Source organism: Haliotis rufescens, unplaced genomic scaffold, assembly GCF_023055435.1.
Source record: "Haliotis rufescens isolate VD_foot unplaced genomic scaffold, xgHalRufe1.0.p SCAF_40, whole genome shotgun sequence".
Classification (NCBI taxonomy): domain Eukaryota; kingdom Metazoa; phylum Mollusca; class Gastropoda; order Lepetellida; family Haliotidae; genus Haliotis; species Haliotis rufescens.
In genome coordinates, this window is record NW_025964113.1 from 1,227,063 (window position 1) to 1,243,706 (window position 16,644).

A 16,644-nucleotide genomic window follows, 5' to 3' on the forward strand; every position below is an offset into this window, starting at 1 on the left:
TGTAAGTGTGACAAACATAACTGTACAAGTGTTAAGGAAGTAACTTATAAAAATATTTTCCAGATAAGGTGCCATCAATATATTTGTTTGTTTACTGTCTCAACAATTAAGACGCTAATTAGCTCTCAGTGGATTAGTGTGATGACTGAATTGGATGTGAAGTAATTGCTTCAGAGCTTTGCAATGATTAATATTACGAGTAATTGCAATTTGTCATGAAATTAGTGATAACAGCGATACAATTAGTTTTGGGGTTAATATAGTTCAAGTGCAATAACATTTTTATTCAACTCCTTTGATAGATAATGTATAATTAACAACAATGATAGCTTTTGTGTATCACTTATAAATGCCTTTCAAAGACTAGAAAGATAGCTTAAGTTTGCAAGGGTTAATATTGTCTTTTGAGATATGAATAAGTGATAAGAGGTTGTAAAGTTAGAAGAGTTCTCTGTAAAGTTTCCTGTTGAAAAACAGGATGTTTAGACTAAGAAATTAAATCAATAATTTCTCAGACAATACTTTTAAGTTAAATGTTATATCTAACATTAAATGAATTATGAACCTAAGTTTGTATATGATTTTTTATGATCTTTGTGTTTCATAGTATTGTGTATCAATTTAAAAAAAGTTCAAATATGTTTTTAGAACATGATTTAAGCTTTATGTAATACATCAGACATTTTTTCTTCTTGATTTTGTGTCATCAGGATATTACAGCTACAATGGCCTGTCACTAAAACCTTGATAAAGATCAGTTAACAATGTCATCAGTGAACCTGAAGATTTAAATAATTCTTTTCTCCATTATTTTGACAGCATTACCACATATGTGTCATATCACAAAAATCTTGATATGCATATAATATATTAGCATATACATATGTTGTGGGCATGCTTTTTGCCATAAATAAATATTTGTTGTGAACAAAATATAAATCGTTCGGCAACTCCTTTCACAGTAAGTAAATGCATGTTTAAGTAGTGACAAAATTTTCTTTTTCCCAATTTGCTTAACAAGAACACATAATCAGGGACCCATATTAAACCTAAATTGATTTGTTAGGCCGTCTATATAAGCTTTTCTTTCCTTAGTTAAATGTACATGTTCAATCACCCAATTTCTTATTCAAAATCTTGAATAATTTCCTTAACCAGTTCATTATGTCATCCCTGAATTTGTTAAAATTATGAATATTTCATTGACATATCATGTTGTCATTCACTGTAACTGTCATCCCATGTGTCTTTGCGTCAATGAAGTGCACACTGATAGTACCTGTGAAGATCCAGGACCAATGCTTGCCATAACAGGCAAGTAAGCTTGTCATAAGAGGTGACTAAACGGGATCGGGTGGTCAGGCTCACTGACTTGGTTGATGCATGTCATCGTATCCCAACTGCATAGATCAATGCTCATGATGTCAATTACTGGATTGTCTGGCCCCGACTTGATTATTTTCAGACAGCCGTCATGTAGCTGCAATATTGCTGAGTGTAGCTGTAAACAAAGGAGAAAGAAAACAACACACTGATAACAGAAAACAGTATAATGAGGGACTGAGTCTTCTTCAAGATCAGTGTTGGGGTGTTCAGGGAGGGTTCCTTGCCTTAGTCATGCCAGGATCTTCTAGTCATGGATTTTAATCCACAAATTCACCTTTGTTATGATCTTTGGGATGCCATTTACATACCCATGCTTGTGTGTTTCATCGAAGTGAGTGAGTTAAAATTCAAAGTCACATCAGCATTATTTCAGCCATATAGTGACGTTCATAAAAGTGGTAAATATATCTGTTTATGATGTGGCATTTTGTGCTTCCTCCTATACATCGCAATGCTATAGCACAAATAACGGAGGTACTGTTTAAGGCATATTTAAACCCCACTCTCCACTGATTTATGAATAATGATCTTTCAGTCAGCCAATGCAGATGCTATGATCAGTTTTAAGCGTCATAAAACAAAAAGTTCTTTTAATAATTCTTAATTTGGGATTTTCAGTCATTCATCAACCCTATACATATTTACAAATAGGAACACGGGATCTAAGTTGGGTTTTTTTATGCCGCGCTCAGCAATATTCCAGCTATATGATGGCGTTCTGTACATTGTTGAGTCTGGACCAGATAACAGTGATTGATATCACCAGCATCGAGCCACGCAATTGGGATTGATGACATGCATCAACCAAGTCAGACGAGCCTGAACACCTGATCCCATTAGTCACCTCTTACATCAAGCATGGGTTGTTGAACACCTATTCTTTCCCAGATCTTTACAGGTCCATGATTTAAATGACATTTGGGTTCAGTAATTTCCTCAGTAGTCTGTGACCCGAAACTGGTAACAAGTTCCTGACACTTAGATGAACTTCAGAGACAAGGCAGTGAGAAATACAGTATTTGTTGACAGGATTTAGTTTTAAGAGTGAAGAATGAAAGGATGATTTTCTTTAAAAATGACAAAAAAGATTTGCAGAAAATACTTTTACTCAGGGAGGGACTTCGTCAACAACATGTGGTGGAAACTTTCCAAGAAATCAGAAGAAGTTAGCAGTTATGGTAAAAAAGTGAAATAATCAATTTGATAGTGTTTCACTCCATTTCAGGGATGCTGTTGAATTTGGTTGCATTCAATAATACAAAGGTATTATTTTGGGTTCATGTTATCAGTTATTTTCCAAAGGGTGGCATTCGAACCCCCTGAACTTTCCTGGACAACCTCATCCTCAGCCTCTGCATCCACTCAGTCAGTAACCATGCATGCAGTGCTTGCTTGTAATAGGCCCTCACTCCCTCTGCATAGCATGACACATAGTTGTTAGAGTTCCCTTATTGGTGGAAGGAGTGTTAAGTACTTCGTCAACTGTTCATTTTTCCTGGCATTGAGTGATGTTAAGTAAAGTAAAATTAGTAGGTCAATGAAATGTTTATTTTCGGAAGGTTTCGGTTCAGTATTTTGTTCAAGTAGCTGACATATATATATGTAATTCTTTCTACACACAGATCTCAGTATGTTTTGTTCCTTTGGACTTGGAAATTTAAGTTAAAGACAATTTTTTTTTTCAAAATATACCTGTCATGTGGACCAAATTCCACCGTTTCAAGGAAAGCGTGTCTTTTTCTGAACATATTGTGCAACCCTTTCTCTACCTGTGTAGTAGTCTAGTAGTGATAGACTTATTATAATAGTTCTCTTCATTTGCAGTGATAGGGGCCATTCGTGTACTCTCTCTCTTGAAGAATATTTGCTTCAAGCTCTCCTTCACTGTAGCTTGATGAGACAAGTGAGCGTGGAGATTTGTTTATTTGTAGATCAGCAAGGCTCATGGATTAACGGTTCAGCAGTTATTCACTTCTTAATATGTTCTTGTTGGATCAAGATAAGCCATAAAACATTGCTGTATACTAGTTAATCTTGTAGGATCACAATAAGTCATAAAACATTCCTGTACTCTAATTATATCTTGTAGGATCACGATAAGTCATAAAACATTCCTGTGCACTAATTAATCTTGTAGGATCAGGATAAGGCATAAACATTGCTGTACAGTAATTAATCTTGTAGGATCACAATAAGGCATAAAACATTGCTGTACAGTAATTAATCTTGTAGGATCACGATAAGGCATAAAACATTGCTGTACAGTAATTAATCTTGTAGGATCACGTTAAGTCATAAAACATTGCTGTACACTTGTTAATCTTGTAGGATCACGATAAGTCATAAAACATTCCTGTGCACTAATTAATCTTGTAGGATCACGATAAGTCATAAAACATTCCTGTGCACTAGTTAATCTTGTAGGATCACAATAAGTCATAAAACATTCCTGTACTCTAATTATATCTTGTAGGATCACGATAAGTAATAAAACATTGCTGTACACTAATTAATCTTGTAGGATCACGATAAGTCATAAAACATTGCTGTACACTAGTTAATCTTGTAGGATCACGTTAAGTCATAAAACATTGCTGTACACTTGTTAATCTTGTAGGATCTCGATAAGTCATAAAACATTGCTGTACAGTAATTAATCTTGTAGGATCACGATAAGTAATAAAACATTGCTGTACAGTAATTAATCTTGTAGGATCACGATAAGGCATAAAACATTGCTGTACAGTAATTAATCTTGTAGGATCACGATAAGGCATAATACATTGCTGTACACTAGTTAATCTTGTAGGATCACGTTAAGTCATAAAACATTGCTGTACACTAGTTAATCTTGTAGGATCACAATAAGTAATAAAACATTGCTGTACACTAGTTAATCTTGTAGGATCACAATAAGTAATAAAACATTGCTGTACACTAATTAATCTTGTAGGATCACAATAAGGCATAAAACATTGCTGTACACTAGTTAATCTTGTAGGATCACAATAAGGCATAAAACATTGCTGTACACTAGTTAATCTTGTAGGATCACGATAAGTAATAAAACATTGCTGTACAGTAATTAATCTTGTAGGATCACGATAAGTAATAAAACATTGCTGTACACTAATTAATCTTGTAGGATCACGATAAGTCATAAAACATTGCTGTACACTAGTTAATCTTGTAGGATCACGTTAAGTCATAAAACATTGCTGTACACTTGTTAATCTTGTAGGATCTCGATAAGTCATAAAACATTGCTGTACAGTAATTAATCTTGTAGGATCACGATAAGGCATAAAACATTGCTGTACACTAATTTATCTTGTAGGATCACGATAAGTCATAAAACATTGCTGTAGACTAATTAATCTTGTAGGATCACGATAAGTCATAAAACATTGCTGTACAGTAATTAATCTTGTAGGATCACGATAAGGCATAAAACATTGCTGTACACTAATTTATCTTGTAGGATCTCGATAAGTCATAAAACATTGCTGTACAGTAATTAATCTTGTAGGATCACGATAAGGCATAAAACATTGCTGTACACTAATTTATCTTGTAGGATCACGATAAGTCATAAAACATTGCTGTAGACTAATTAATCTTGTAGGATCATGATAAGTCATAAAACATTGCTGTATGAGTGCACTAATTAATCTTCCATCAGTGCTATTTAGGCCCAGTTGCATTATATAAGTTGCTTCTCATGGCAATGATGAAGTTTGTAGATCTGTTAGCACCATACTCATAATCAAAGTGGTAAACATTTTCCACCTGTGTCACTTTGGGCTTTCCTCTGTTATAAAGGGGTGGTGGGGTAGCCTAGTAGTTAATCTTGTAGTTCACTCGTCATGCTGAAGTCCGGGTTTGATTCCACACATGGGTACAATGTGTGAAGCCCTTTTCTGGTGTCCCCTGCCAAGATATTTCTGGAATATCGCTAAAAGTGGCATAAAACATACTCACTCCCTCACTCACTCACTCACTCACTTGAAAAATTGTGAAATGACAAGGTTATGAGTCTATGAAAACAAATGTTACATACCCAATATACACATGATAACCAACAATATAATTTTTAATCTAATAGTGAAATGTTTTCCGTACATCAAAACTGTATCAAATTTGTAATCTAGAATTGACATTAAGTAATGTTCATTCATTTTATTCTAATTTTGCTGAATGTATTTAACATTAAAACAGTGTGTTTTATTCATTCCGGTTCTGACAGATACTGAAACTAGTAAATCAGACTTCATTGATCTTCCGTGATGCTCCTGATAAGCAATGTTCAATACGCCTAAGACGAGTCCAAATTTACTACCCGGGTACCCACCCCCCTATTACCCGACCCTACCCCGGTACCCACTCTAGGTCTCAGGAGATGTCTCAAAATGTCAGATTGGGAACTTATTTAGCATAGCCCTGGCAAAATGTATTTAGATACATGTATTTAACAATCTGGTCATGCATACACTGAAGTTGACTTAAGTTATATGTTTTTTCAACCATATGAAAAGTCAGAAGGAATGGGTGCATAGTCAGAAAGAAAAGCGAACATTAATGACTTGTAATGTAACCATAGAGTTCCAGACAGTTTTAGTCATTAGACAGTATATCACGTGACTAACCACGGGTCCGGGTAGTCCTGTGGGTACCCGGGTCCTACTCAGTACCCACCCGACCCAGGTACCCAAGTTACCCATCCCAGCCCTAATGTTCAGCCCTGTGGCTAACTGGAAATAATCAGTTTTGCTCACGAAATAACACGTTAAAAGCCAGTACTGAATAATGATTGTGTGAGTGAGTGAATTTTCTCTCATGCCACTTTTAGCAACATTCTACCTATATCAGGGTAGGGAAATACCATAAATGGGTTTTACACATTGAAGCCATGTGGGGAATCAAACTTAGGCATGCTGAGCGGACACTTAACCACTAGGATATACCACCACCCACATAAATATCTTAAGGAAGACACTTAATACAATATAAACATTTATGTCTCTTCTGACAGATAAAACATTACTCTGTCTTCAATGAACATGACTGGATGCCCTACTTTCCCTCCAAAGATAAAATGCTCTGGTCAATATGTAATTCTATTCACGCTCATCTAAGAACTCGGAAGACAAATTCTCTTACCAATCTCATTAAAATCAGACCTTACTTTTCGCTACCGCTAAACAAAGATCTGAGGACATCCCATTAGGAGTCACGTCAGAACGACCTTTCATCCGACCAATCAGAGCATCGCTTACCAGATTATGAAAGTGACAGTCGGAATGTGATTTCTAATTATACAATTTCGAAAACTTTAACACGGGGTACTCCGAACGATGGTTACGGGTTTAACGACTGAATCCATACTATTTAGACCATCTATTAGCCATTCCAGAATGTTCTTTTGTTTAGCTTTCAAATTTGTAATCGAGAATTTGTCAAAATATGTTTCAAAGCGTAGTCACCAATTTGAAATTAGTGCCTTAAAGCATGATTCTAATTCTTTTAGAGGGCAATTTAATTGTTAAATTGCTTTTTATGGCTTTTGGATTACTAAAAAAGGGCCAACCTCCCACCCCTAAGATATTAAGTTACTGGAGCATTGTTCTGTTTGTCAATTTCTTTCCTTGGTGTCAGGTTTTGCCAGATTGTTTCACTTAGTAAGAGCAGGTAACTCTTGACACATCTCAGAAGCATTACCCAAGTGAACATTTATTTTTAAATTTTTGCATGAAACATAAGAAACAACTTATGTCATGGACTTAGCTGAAAAATGATATAAAAGACTTTCTGGAGGTTAAGTTACAGCCACAAGTTAGTTTTACCGATGTGCTTTGGAATAAATTTATTTGTCAATTAATGATTACAGCTGACTGTTATGAAGCTTTCACAGCTGTGAATAAGGAAGTATATTTCTGTGATGGACATCAGGCTAGTGGTGTTGATATCTGCACCTCGACCTCCACATGCAGCATGATGTGTTAGGGAGATATGAGCTATATATATACCATCATCAAACACATCCTGGTAGGAGACATTTTAATAGTGTTTTTTGTAAGTCATTGTGATATTTGCCCTTAGTAAAAGGTTTATACATGAGTAACATTTGCAATAAATATACTTTGATTTATGATATTGGATTATGTTAATGTTTGCTATCAGACTGGATGGTAAGATGGTAAGCCTTGTGGTCAGTGCATTTCCATTTAATCTTGTTGTGCAGAGTTGCTTCCCTTAGACATGGCAGGCTCCTATTAATGTAGATTCGAATTCCCAGATTCACCCTGATAATGTTTCTTGGTTTGTCTGCACCAATCCTATACTCATGGGTTTCCCAAAGCAGTAAATCTCTTTTGACCTGCATCACTTAGGATTTCCTCCAGCAGACATGCTAATATGTAACTGAAATTATATTTAATGAGGCGTTAAACCAAACGTATTCACCCATTAACAATTACTTTTTAAAGGAAAAGATTGTGTTGTGTGCCAGAGAGGATGTTCTCAATCACCCTGAATGAGGAAGTTTGTCAGTTGTTATCTTGCATGCTATCATTGCCACGTCCGTCCTGGGGTTGATATTTACCATAACTGACACTCAATCAACACAATTCTTTGTATTTTTATTTATGAATTATTTCTGTATTCCTTTCTCGTATCTGTGATATATCGTGCGGTAATCCCATGAGTTAAGGCCCCTCCCTTATAAAAGCTTTCCACCCTGGGTTTGTATTACCAGTACTTCAATAATAGAAACCCTTTAAATATACAAAAACTGAAAGTTATATGCTATTTAGATTTGTGTCATCTCTCAAATATGTGAACCTACACCTAGATCATAGATCAGGGAGGCACTGTGTGGGGGAAGGGCAATTGTCAAAACAGTCGTGTAACATTCTAATAATACGCTGTGTGTTCCAACATGATGAAATGACTGACACGATTGTGGCAGATGAGAAAGACAATATGCACCACCATGGGCAGGTCCAGAGTATCGTTTCTTAATTTACGTGTTTAATGTGTATTTCATGTTTTATAGACACAAAAACTGCTCTGATGCACCGCTCACATCAAACAGTCCATATGGAAGCATTTTATCTTTATTTTCAGATTAAGTTCAACATCAGCTTGCATCAATTTATTGAAAACACTTTGCCTGAGAATAGGTGTATTTATTTTATTTATTTTCAGCTGTACTAACAAATTACACATTCCTGTTTTCAGATTATATTAAGTATACTGGTCCCTGTTGTCCCTGTTTCAAATTACCCTTACACTTATCTTTCCCTTACCCTTATCCTCGACCTTGACATTACCCTTATCTTGCCCTTGTCCTTGTCCTTGTCCTTGTCCTTGCCCTTCCCTCAGCCTAATCTTGTCTTTGCCCTTCCCTTACCCTAATCTCGCCCTTGCCCTTGTCCTTAATCTTACCCTTACCTAGCCGTATGTGGTATAAAACCATTATCACTCATTCACTCACTCATTGAGAAATAACCAAGTTCTGTACCATCAGAATAACCCTAATGTGTTAAACACCTTACCATGTTAACCCTAGGCCCACTTGCACAGAACAATCTTAGTTACAATTGATCTTAGGCGGCTACAAGTAACTGTACAATCACCATACAATTATCCTATTCCACTTGCACAATCCGATCTTAGCGCGATTGGAAGACGGTTTGGAGTTAAGATCACGATCTTAGCTAAGATTGAAATCTTCAACGGTGGAGGTACGAATATCTTAAACTCGACTCCTGTCTACAGTTGTCTGCAAATGCGCATAGCTTGCTGCGCATACAATAAGTGGAACCAATAACGACACACAACATGTACGTCCCTCCATCGCACTTTGCACAGTTTCAAGAAAGGTCCCAATTATTTGAAGGAAACAATTACTAGAATGAAGGCATATATTCTTGTCGGCATTAAGACTGTCGTGATTTAGGAATTGTTTTCTATTTCAACAAGAGAAATACCTACTCATGTTTTTATTAAAAGTATTGAAATACGAAAAAATACCTTATTTAGTAACACAATTATTATGAAAATTAAAACAAATAATAATAATAATAATATTTCCTAAAAACATAACGCGTAAAAGCATGATCTTCATCTATTTGGGGGAGCTTTTCATAAAATCCTAAATGTATCCTTCATGTTTTTGTTTCGTTGGATGTTGTGACTACCATTTCAAAACACAGAAATATGGGAACTTTCAAAAACGCATAGACGGGAAATAAGAATAATGAATAATGTTTCACGAAAGCAATTGTTCAATATATATTCACTGGGTATTTTTAATAAAAAAAAATTGTGAATTATATTTTTGCTATTTATGTGATATTTTGCAAAAAATTCAAATGTTTCATCAGGTATATTTGCTGGTTTGATGAATACTTGTATTTTTTTCTTTTAAATTCTGATATTTAACCGCTCGTCCCCATCCCACTCGATTTTAGATTTAAACATGTATCAGTTTGCTCTTCAGCTTGTATTTATTTGTAGATTAATTTAATGATAAACTAAAGACAAATTAACTGACACGAATGTGACCCAAAAGAAATACAGCGGGAGCTCAGCGATTCAACAGCATTGATACACTGGCTAAGGTAGATTGTACTCTACGGGCGTATTTGACATCAAATCTGTGGTGCGTTCTTCATGTTGTTAAAGTGCCGATTCGAATCATAAAATTAACAAAATAAAGAGCTAATGTTAGAACGTAAAGCAGATTATTTATGTGAAACAGACCAAGCCTTGCATGCCATTTTGTCAAGTTTATTCAGGGACTACAATGATCTTAGCTACTTAAGATTGGTCTGGACCAATCGTAAGTTTCGATTATAGCTTACAATGATCTTAGTCTACAATTGCTTTGTGCAAATGGATGGTGATTGTAGCCGAAGCCTAAGATCGCGATCTTAAGGATTTACAATAATTGTAGCGCTAAGATCGCTTTGTGCAAGTGGACCCTGGTGACGAGAATATGACGACCAGCATACTAATTATGACCCCTGCATGTTGAATATATTGGTTTTATTTTTGCCTTTCACCATCATGCACATTATATGTTATCTTTTTGTGTTGTTTATTTTTTAAAGACAATGTTTGGGTGTGCCCAGGTCAGTGACCTTGACTGCTCCGCGCATGCCACATGCACCTTCTACGTAGGTATGAAGCAGGCAATGTGTCACTTTCTTAATTTTGTCTTATAGCATGCTTTCTCACTACTGTTGTTCTTAGTCCAGCTTATTTTATGTCATTTTAATTCTTTGTTGCCATTTTCCATGTCTGTGTAACTGTTTTCATAAGGCATCCGAAGGACCCAAAAGCCCATTTGGGAACATCTTTCCGAGGCAAGCGTGTCCACTAGCCTATATCAAAGCCTAGTTTCTACGCTTGCCACATCAAGGCCACTTTTTTTGGCTTGACCCTGGCACCCCCATGAGTTGTGTCCCTTGTAATAAAGACGGGACATCCAATCAGAATGCTGTTCTTATTTCGTATAGCTTCACAAAGATGGTGACTACCATAGATGACAACCTAGACTGTAGTCGATCAGATAATGAAAACATTAGCGATTTCATCCCTGACACAAAAACATAGGCAATCGTTGGGGAGGTTAAGAGATGAAAAGTACATATTTGTGTCAACAAAGACTCAAATCACTTTCATACAAAGGTGTACCAGTCTGGAAGTTGATTTTGTGAAACGTTCTCTGATTGGACTATCGATATGTGCAATAGTTCAAATTATATTTAGCACAGGAAAGTGGGCTTGATGTGGCAAGGGTGGAAAGAAGGATGGATAATAAGGCTAGTGGGCGGATGTTCTTGCCTCAGGAAGATGATTTGGAAACAGAAGAATTGCCCATAAGGGCAAGGATATCCGTGAAATTATTTTCATCAATTTTCACGGAGCATTATTAGTTTTGCTTTAAGCTGATTGGCACAGTCTCAGTCACTGAAAAAATTTAAAAGAGTCCAGCAAGTTTTGCAGTATTGACTTGAGAGTATATAACAATTGTTTGATTGTTTGCCAAGAGGATGTAGCAACGTGACATGATATGAACATAGTGCAGCAAACAATTGGAGATGAAATCATCCATTGGTCATTATGTTAAAATAATTTTATATGATATTGTGCCAATGATTGACTAACTGAGCTGATGTTCCACTTGACATCAGAAAAAAAGATAGATGATATGAAAAATAACCTGCTTGCAAATCATCTGTCCCTTATGAATTATTGTTAAACGTACCTTACTGAGGCTCGAAAATTACCGCATAAATACCCTCGGGACAGATAATCTGTAATTCCTGTGGCTTGTTGTTTTTCTGTAAGTAGATGTTTCTAATGTGCATTAGCAAAGATATCTTGGCGACTTACCCATTTTGGATGGGAAAGTGTTATCTGGCTTCATTTTGTAAAGTTGCTTTATCGCTTAGACTTAAATTGGACGTCTGGTTTGTGTGATTATATACAGGATCACATGACATGTCTGTTCAAGTGCTGACTGCAACATTAAAAACCATTTGCGTCATCATTTAATGATGTATAATGAGACAGATATTAGGTGTAACATGTGCGAACATATGGGCGATTTATTTTGATAAATTTGATGCCAAAGTCCTGTGATTTTCCTTCGAGATGATTGGCTCGATATATCCTAGCAGGTGTTCCATGGTTTGGTTTTGATCATTTGTTATGTGTCGCTGTTACATTGTATTGAATAATTGACAAAATAATCGTCATCCATTGTTTTATCAGCCGATTTTATGCAAGGCAATTTCTACATTTTCATAGAGTGTAGTATATAGAATAATATATGAGGTCAATATAGAAAATAACAGGATATTTCAACTCTTGTTTTAACAACAATAATTAATTTTGAATAATCCATTAATCTGGTAGCTTGTAGGTTATGAGCAGACTAATATTTTGTAAGAATTAGACCACCATTATCAAATCTTTTCTCATGTCTACTACACAAAATTTATTGACACGAAGGGATATCCTGCTATCTGGCCCAGGAGAAGTGTTGGGGCCATGTCGAAGGTCAAGGTCACAAGGAAAAAGTCACTAAAATGTTTGTAGTTATAATTCTCAAGAAGTTTTAATGTATTTATCACTCAACTTATTACATTTGTTTTTAGGATAGGGTCCTGCTTAAGAAAGACTTTTGTTCAGATCAGTCAAGGTCAAGCACACCTGTGCTACCCTCTTGATCCACATACATTTTCTATCAAGTTTGGTTTTTCAAAAGGCTCATTACAGATAAATCATGATCGATAGCTAGTCAAGTTAATCAATGATGATGTAGGTCAGTGTCACATGACGAGGCTAACATTTGTATTTCACTGGTTTCCTGATAATAATTTTATAAAATGGGGATGGAATCTACCTACATTCTCTTTGTGGATAACCAACTGTGATAGCCATTAATTGGTCTACGTTTGCAGGTGAGTGACATGTGTTGGTTTTTACCCCAGCTGTCTATTCTTGTTGTCCAAGGTGATTAGATGGGCTGGGTGGTCAGGCTTGGTGATGTTACTAGTGGTTGCTCACACATCAATAACTGGTTTGTCTCGTCCAGATTTTATTATTTATAAGCCATCATGACAAAGCTTGAATATTGCTGACTGCGGAGTAAAACAACATACAAAACAACCTGGCCTGCACAAATGAATAACATTCCTTGCAACTACCAAGGCTGTAGTGATGGACCACCTACCTGGAACACCTACCATGTTTATTAGTGTTATCCTACCACATGACTGAGATCAGTTCAGGTCATAAACCACTAGGATCCCAACCCTGGGTAGATTAGCAGTCTGTGTGAAAGGATTGAATATTACTCACGTCTGTAAAACTGGCTTTAATGTTCTAAAGGTAATAAATCTTTCACAGCAGAATATGTGCTTTGAAATTAAAATGGTATGACCACCACAACTACAATTATTTGTCTATCAATATGTATGTGTAGGATATTTTTCATAATGTTCAGTTGCTAGGTGAGCAAGATATAAGAATTGACTTCAATGTTATTTTGTGTTTATGGAGATATAAACGTAAAATCTGGTGTGCACACTGCGTAAATCTGCTATGTCAACAATATCTTCACAGACTGCATTTTTAGACCCGTGAAGATTCCGGGGTAGAATAGGTCTTCAGCAACCCATGCTTGTCGTAAGAGGCGACTAATGGGATCGGGTGGTCATGCCTGCTGACTTGCTTGATGCATGTCATCGTATCCCAATTGCGTAGATTGATGCTCATGATGTCAATCACTGGATTGTCTGCTCCAGATTCAATCATTTATAGACTGCCATCATATAGCTTAAATATTGCTGAGTGCAGCGTTAAACAGCATGAAACAAACAAAACAGCATATTTAATCATCAACATGCAAAAAACTGTCGAAAACAATACAAAACCTGAGTGGCATCGATGAGCGCAATAATTTAACATAAGCCCCACCCAATATATTTTCAGTCAATCAGGAAACAATAGTCTGTTGGTAGAAACACTGTTATGGAAACATTAACACAAAATAATGTGTAAGCCAATGAAATGCTGTGGAATCACTTGGAATATGTTTATGTAAAAATATTCTGTGCCTGGAGCTTAACAAAACTCCTTCACTATTTAATGCATTGCTGATTAATCTTGGATTATAGCATCCCTTAGAGATGGCAGGATCTGCTGATTGTTGGTTTGACTTACCCCAATTTTCATCCAGGTTCGTTAGCACCATATCCATGCTTGTGCATTCTCCATGGTGGTGACCTAGATCATTGCACTTCCCTTCCACTTCAAGCGAAACAAATTTATGTTGCATAAATATGTCGTGATTTAATAAACTTTCCGAGTCATGTGATTCTTAGGTATAAGGTAATAGTTTTAATATGAATAGCAACCTGACACATGGCATTCTAGGAAGTCATGATTTTTGTTTTCTTTATCAGTGAAAGCGTCAATACCTACGTCACATGTCTACACATTCTATCAGTAGATTTCCTGTTGATCTTGTTGGTAGTGTACAGTGGCTATACCGTCTTCATTAGTGATTATCATCAACCAAAATGCGTCTCTTTAAACGCATCGTTTGGGCAACACCGAAAAGTAATTATGATTTTGTTTTATTTTCATTGTTGCTAGACCTTTGTTGAAGGTTTCTCATATTATATAGATCTTGGTTAAGTTAAGTTATGTCCTTAGGAGTTTGTGTATTGGGGTAGAGTGGACTAGTGTAGCTATCATCTTTTATAGGAATAGGTTCTGATGTTTGATAATATTGTCACTCATCAGATGTTTTACATATTATTGTCCAAAGAAGAGACGAATGTCATTCTGTTGTCAGAGAATGATTCTTTGACAAATATAACTCTCTTATGAGTCATAATTCAAGCTGGCACATTTTACCAAGCATTCACTGTAATATAATATTCTGTGTTGCAATACATTTATAATACTATGAAGTTTTGAATAAATATAAAATTAAGAAATTCAAGTATATGGTTTGAAAATGTTTTTTCTTCCTGAAAAACAAACTCTAAGTACTGTTTGTAGAAACTGTAATTAATTAGCCTTATAATTACAATACGGGGACATTTTAGTAATAAATTGGGTCTACATTTATATTTGTGTGAAAAGTGCTGCTGTGAGTATGTGTGAGGCCTAGTTGTGCTACATCCTGGTAGGAGGGCTTGGTCTCATGGTATGGAAATGAATAGTGACTACACGGCTTTCAGATGTAGACATGTGATATCGGGAAGTTGCTTGACTGAACTTCTTTTGGCAACTTTATGATTCCTCCACTGTGAGGCTGGTGTGTTTAGTTATTGTACAGATTATCATCCATTGGAAGCTGCAGAGGATGTTGCTTCAGGTCTCTGATTTGGTCATTTGCTGAAACTTTGTTTGTTGTTGAAGTCCACAGTTTTACATGTTGTGGCTATAGCATGGTGACTTGTGAATAATCAAGTCTGGACCAGGCAAATCTGTGGTTGATATCATGAGCATTGTCCCACACCTTCGGGGTACGATGACATGCAGTCCACCAAGTCACCTGACCCCCCAAACCGTTTAGACATCTCTTATGACAGGCATAGGCTGCTGGGGACGTTATCTAACCTGGAATCCCCAGGGCAGGGCAGGGCAGGGCAGGGCAGGGCAGGGCAGGGCAGGGCAGGGTAGGGTACAGACTGCAACTGAAATAAGGTCAGTAATAGGGAGGCAGGCCTGGTGATACTGTGGTGATTAGTGGGATCTCAGTGTACCATATCATGTTTGTTTTGGTACCCTGATATCTATCGCATTGTGACCAAGTGTCCGTTTTCAGCTCTAGTCTAGACAAAGCCTCATGGGGGTCCCAGGGTAGACAGACATTTAGTCCCAGAAATAAAGTTATCTTACTAAAGTATATTTATCTACAAAATAAAAAAATAAAAAAATCCAAATGGAGCCCAGGACAATCCTTAATTGTACACTTGCCAAATCATTCTAGACTTAAGTTGGACTCCTTAATGTTTTTCTCTCGGTCTGGGAGACAGATTATTCCCAGGTTAAGTTCCTGCCCTGTCACCAGTGTTTGGACATGAGGCAACAAATAAATTGCAAATGATTCTGTGGCATTTGATTGGTTATCCAGGAAAAATTCTTTGCATTTATGTTTCCATAAAAAAATAAATAATAGGCCATGCCCACTTATGGACTACTGTTACCTGATTGGCTGATAATAGAATGGGCGGGGCTTGTGTTGCATTTCTGTGCTGATGATGTCACTGATGTTGTATGGTTTTCTATAATTTTTGTATGTTAAGGAATAAATAAGCAGTCTTTGAAGGTATTGTTGACAGATTAATTTATAAGAATTAACTTCAATATTTATATATTTCTCTTTATATATATTTAAGAATTAACTTCAATATTTTTGTGCGTTTATGGAGGTAATGTAAAAAACATTGTGTACATTTTGCTGTGTTGATGTGCCCAGTATGCATAGCAGTTCTTACCTTTATACCTCCATGAATGCACAAAAAAATTGAAGTTAATTCTTAAATAAATATGAAGAGTAGACGTTCAAAGAGTATGTTCTTTTACATTTATTTTTTAAAGGCAGTAGAAATAGGTTAAGGTAAACAGAATCTGGAAAAAACTAATAACATTAGGATATATTCTACCTGGGTAGATCGATAGCCTTGGTTTTAATCAGTGTTAATTTGGTAATATGTAAGCTTC

At 36.1% G+C, this 16,644-nt stretch overlaps 1 protein-coding gene across 4 annotated transcripts in view; it reads left to right on the forward strand.

The window, feature by feature from the left end:
- The window catches only part of LOC124138143 (rho GTPase-activating protein 24-like), a 36,813-nt gene that overhangs the window by 930 nt on the left and 19,239 nt on the right, over positions 1-16,644 (forward strand). Inside the window, exon 2 of one of the 4 annotated variants that reach the window (XM_046504679.2) lies at positions 10,503-10,572. The exons of 1 other annotated variant lie outside the window; for it this stretch is intronic. In XM_046504679.2, coding sequence (XP_046360635.2) covers positions 10,506-10,572 — 67 coding nt within the window. In that variant the 5' untranslated portion in view covers positions 10,503-10,505. Of the gene's footprint in view, positions 1-10,502; positions 10,573-13,831; positions 14,527-16,644 lie in introns of those variants that run through there. 2 more of the 4 variants (XM_046504691.2, XM_046504684.2) reach the window with 2 other exon arrangements.